The following is a 5,000-nucleotide window of genomic DNA, read 5'->3' as shown; positions in this document are numbered from 1 at the left end:
GCAAGGCGGGAATACACCCTGGAGGGGGCACCAGTTCTTCACAGGGCAACACACACACACACACATTCACTCACACGCTCTCACTTTTGAGTCGCCAATCCACCTACCAACATGTGTTTTTGGACTGTGACCGGAAACCGGAGCACCCGGAGGAAACCCACGCGGACACAGGGAGAACACACCACACTCCTCACAGACAGTCACCCGGAGGAAACCCACGTGGACACAGGGAGAACACACCACACTCCTCACAGACAGTCACCCGGAGGAAACCCACGCAGACACAGGGAGAACACACCACACTCCTCACAGACAGTCACCTGGAGCGGGAATCGAACCCACAACCACCAGGCCCCTGGAGCTGTGTGACTGCGACACTACCTGCTGCGTCACCGTGCCGCCCCTAATGAATATTATATAATATATAACACAATTAAGGTTTATAGTACATTTGTTCCACATATTTGTACTGTTTTTTCTTTGGGATCAATAAAGGCTTATCTTACCTTTATAGAAATAGTAACATCTAACAGCCTCAGATGGAGAAACAGGGCCCAAATGAATTAAAGGCCCAAGAGGAACTCTGGTCCTAATGTAATAATCCACAAGGCTCTGCAAAATTAAGAAATGTTTTAAGCAAACGAATACAGGCTTTCAAATATTGAAGTGCAGTGAAGGTTAACATGTTCCACAACTTGTAGACACTGACAAGAAGAGACAGCAAAACAAACTTTAGTCAAATAAGTAGAGACAGAGACAGACACACACACAACATTGGCCCATATAGACCTGGCCCTCCCTTTGAGCTCTGGCCACCATCTTGTTAGTTGCGACAGTTTTTATAGCTCCTCCCTCCACTGTCATGAGACCAAATACCCACAGCACAAACAAAACAACAAAGAAGCAGAACTCTCAGGAATACAAGGTCTTCATATCAAACTCCGGTTTTCCTGCCTGAACAGGGATTAGATCCCAGATCTCCCATATAACAGAGCAGTAGGATTAGCCGCTGCAACATCTAGACATTTTACAATGTCTATCCTCCTTTGAGGTTTTGCTAAAAAGGCTTAACATCTAAATACATCAATAACGAAACACCTAATACTCGACACATCGTTAAGCCTTACTCCAGACACAAATAAATCCCAAGTACAACGGATCCATATCTGTGTAAATAATCTGGGGAATTGCCCACTGACCTGAGTGTGTTTTTGTGGCTGATCCAGGGTGTATCAGTTCAGCAAGCGGAACGCTCTGGAGGACAGCCGGCAGCAGGTGGTGATGTCCATGGTGGCGCGAGCTCGGCTGGAGGCCCAGAGAAGACTACTAGCTGATAAACTGCAGAGTCTGGGCAGCAAGGAAGCTCCAGCAGTGTTCCTGGATGATGACCGGATCTCCGTCTCGTCCAGCAACTCTAGCGTGAGTGGAAACTCTGAAAGTGGCCCTGCATCTAAGTATGTAACCTATATACGAAATAAAAAGAATGACAAATTCAGCGTTCACTGCTTGTTCAGCAATCACTACAACAAATGAAATGTGAATAACTAGCTATATGAGGATTGTAAGCACATTTTGTGTCGAAGCTAAGGTTCTGACCCACAGTTCAAACAAATATGCATTTAATATGCGTCCTTAAGGCGAGGCAGGTTTGTTGTGACAGTGATATTACAGTTTCACACATTCAAAGAGGACATAATTTTACCCCTTTTCCACAAATGGACAAATATCCCTGGAAACTTACTGAAACGTCTGCGACATACCACAAGGATCAAACACAACAGCAGTGTTCTACCTGAGGGCACAGCGGTGAGGAGCAAGGAGTTAAGGTTCTGGGTCTGGGTTTTATTATTTATTTATTTATTTATTTATTTATTGACGTTTTTGCTTAGTGTCCTTCCTTTTTTTGCGTACCATGTCCTATTTAAGTCTGCAGAGGGAGTAATTGTGTACGAAGCATGCTTCCTGTTTAGAGATTAAGTTTGAAGGACATTTTGAGCTGTAACTGTGTTGCTCACAAGAAACAGTAGCGTTCAAACCCAGTGATGGACATGTAGAGCTCGTGTCACAGCATTCTTCCATCACAGCCCTTAACAACGTGTTCATCATCAAATCAATACAAATCCAGTCTATGGTGCAAGCCCTTGTTCCTGTTCCTTTGTGATGAATTAATTGGAATGTTTCTGCTGTATACTTTAAGCTGTGAGTTTATGCGAATGATGACATGGGTAGTTAAACCTCAGATGTTTGCCTACTGCCTTTACCACAGGGATGTTTTATAGAGACATGCTGGAACAGAACACTAATCCATGATGTAATGACAGTAGATCCTGGTGTATTTCTGTTGTAAGCCTGGCATTATGTAACCTGTTGACTCAGAGATTGTTAACACTGTCAACTTCGCCACCCACTCTGTGGATTGTGGACTACGTTAGCATTAGCGTGCTGTAGCCTCAGCTTATGTGCTCACTCTCAAGTGAATTAGAGACAGCCTGGTACCCCCCCCCCCCCCCCCCCTCCCCAAGGGGACATTTTGGTTTACCTTTTAAAACCAAACCATGTTTATGCAAAGCCAGCCATTATTATGCTAAGGATCCTTATTCTTCTCTTAGGTCTAAAATTAGCGCTCACTATGTCTTGTTTGTTAATTAGCATTCTCCTGCCTTCAAGGTACATTGTCTAAAGAGGATTTTTCTAATGCAGCACCACACTAGCTGATTAGCCGTGTTTACTACAGACACTGGTTACATTTGTAGCTTTGGCCACAAGAAGAGCATAAGTCAGTACCACTTCTAATTTAAAAGCTATCAGAGGTTAGATTATTTTTTTATTTCATTATAAATGAGTTAAAGGGAAAGTTTTCTTTAAGAGTACTCTGTGGGAAGGTATGAAAAGCTGAATGAAAATGGCCTGAAAAAGAAGAGGAGGGAGTGCAAGTACATATATATATATATATAAGGAATGCTCTGTAAAGCCTGGAGACCTAAGGGCATTTGTTGTTACACTGAGGCACAAGAAAGCACATTGTGTATTTACAGCAAAGATTATTTGTAGACCAGTTATAGCTGTGCTGTGTTTTGGTCCAGTGGCACCATAAACTTGAAAGAGAAATTCTGTAAATATACCGGATTTATTGTCTCTGCCACTCTGAAACCCTGAATCTTTCATGGAAAAGAGAGTTGTTTGGGCTCTTGTTTCTGTTTGCTGTGACTTCTCAGGAAAGTGATGTGTAATTTCTTTACCACGAGTCATAGTTCTGGGCTTCAAACCCATTACTCATTTCAGAGGGGGTTGTGTGTCTTTACAGTTGAGTGAGGGATGATGGCCTTCTGTGCAGCCTCTGAAGGCCTTAGGCATGGGATTATAAAGAGGAGAACCCAATCACCCGGGTCATGTTCCCTCTGTCTCTGACAAAGGGCTGAGTTTCATACTCGGGGCACTGTGTGTGTATAGTTAGCGTGCTGGGTTACATTGTGAGTGCGATACTGTGGTGAAACTTGCTAAACTCTGGGTTTCGGGGAAATATTTTGTAATTGATTTAGGAACGTATAGAATTGAGGAGTTTTTGACTGTGTTCAAATATTTGATAAAAACCCACTGACTCCGTATTTTAACGAGGACATGTTAAAGTCCTTTTCCACACAATTCTGGGACGTAACGAAATGTCTGTGACCTGCTTTGTTTAAAATATCACAAGGAAACCCCACAGCAGCGTTCTCCCAACAGCCCTGTTCAGAAAGGCGCTCTCATATGAATGAGGGTCCAGTGCTGTGATTGGAGAGACTCAGACGAAGGGGCGGGTAATTCTAAAATCTCTGTACTCTACGTAAGATGTAGCCCAAAATTAGAACATCTTGTTCATCCCATGTTCTCTGAGATAAGGCAAGGCAAGTTTATTTATAGAGCACCTTTCGTGCACAATGGCAATTCAAAGGGCTTTACAGCGCGATACAGAAAGATTACAGTAGAATTTAAAAAGTGGAAGAAAAGAAACACAATTTAAAAGTTTGAAATAAAAGACAATAAAACAGAGGAATAAAAAAGGACCGTTATTAAAATGGTACTAGAAATAAAATGAGTACATCTACATTTTTAATTCAGTCTAAGTGCAGCACGACTCAAAGTCACAGGAGAACAGGAAGGTCTTTATTCTAGGTTTGAAGGTAGTAATATTTGGGGCCAATCTGATGTCTTCCGGGAGTCTGTTCCAGGTGCAGGAAGCTTAGTGACTGAAAGCTGCCTCCCACTGTGTGGTTCTGACCCGGGGCACTATGAACTGACCAGTCCCGAGTGATCTCTGCAGCTGCTTAACTGTGGACTTGGGAAGTCCAGTAAGGAGACCATTGCAGTAGTCCAGCTGCTAGAGATAGCCACAAAGCACTGACTGGGCAGTCTTGTTTCACAGTTCGTATGTTGGTAGGCACTTGGTATGCAAACCAATTTGCAAGTGTACTGAAAAGATAAATAAATACCCTTCAAAATAATCCCAAAAATGGAGTGTATTATTAGGATGTTCAATTATTATGAACTGTGTATTATTAGAACACACTGTAATGTTAGCATTAATGTATTATTAGTTATTTTAAAGGAGCACTTTTAATGGAGTATAACCAGATTAAGTTGAAATTTCCTCTCTTTCAGGAGCGAGACAAAGACAACAAGCTGCTTGGCGTGGATGGCATCATCAGTCACCTCAGCAGCCTTTTCAAACCCAAGTATATGGTGAGTTCCTTCCTCTTTCTAAAACAAGACGCTGAGCTAAAAGTGTCATATGTTCAAACTCACACCGTCTTTTGTGGTTTACCTCGATCAAGACTGAGTGTTCGTTAATGATGCGAACGCTTTTTAAATCAGCTCTGAACACAGTCCGTTCTGTATGTTTCTATGTTCAGAAGTTTGTGGACAGATCTTCTCATAAAAGCAAAGGATCTCATGAAAAAAACGCTTCATGTCATGGGCCAGTTGCGGTGTAGAGGTGTGTAAAAACGGGAAAAAGTAAATCA

General features: G+C 42.4%; 1 protein-coding gene across 2 annotated transcripts in view; it reads left to right on the top strand.

Moving 5' to 3' along the window:
* The window catches only part of fes (FES proto-oncogene, tyrosine kinase), a 35,480-nt gene that overhangs the window by 17,528 nt on the left and 12,952 nt on the right, over positions 1–5,000 (top strand). For both annotated transcript variants that reach the window (XM_066647389.1, XM_066647388.1), the window contains exons 9-10: positions 1,227–1,419; positions 4,639–4,719. In XM_066647389.1, coding sequence (XP_066503486.1) covers positions 1,227–1,419; positions 4,639–4,719 — 274 coding nt within the window. The remainder of the gene's footprint in view (positions 1–1,226; positions 1,420–4,638; positions 4,720–5,000) is intronic.

Source organism: Hoplias malabaricus, chromosome 16, assembly GCF_029633855.1.
Source record: "Hoplias malabaricus isolate fHopMal1 chromosome 16, fHopMal1.hap1, whole genome shotgun sequence".
NCBI classification, from domain to species: Eukaryota; Metazoa; Chordata; class Actinopteri; order Characiformes; family Erythrinidae; genus Hoplias; species Hoplias malabaricus.
Note: the sequence above shows the minus strand (reverse complement) of the source record. Positions and strands in the feature narration are given on the sequence as shown.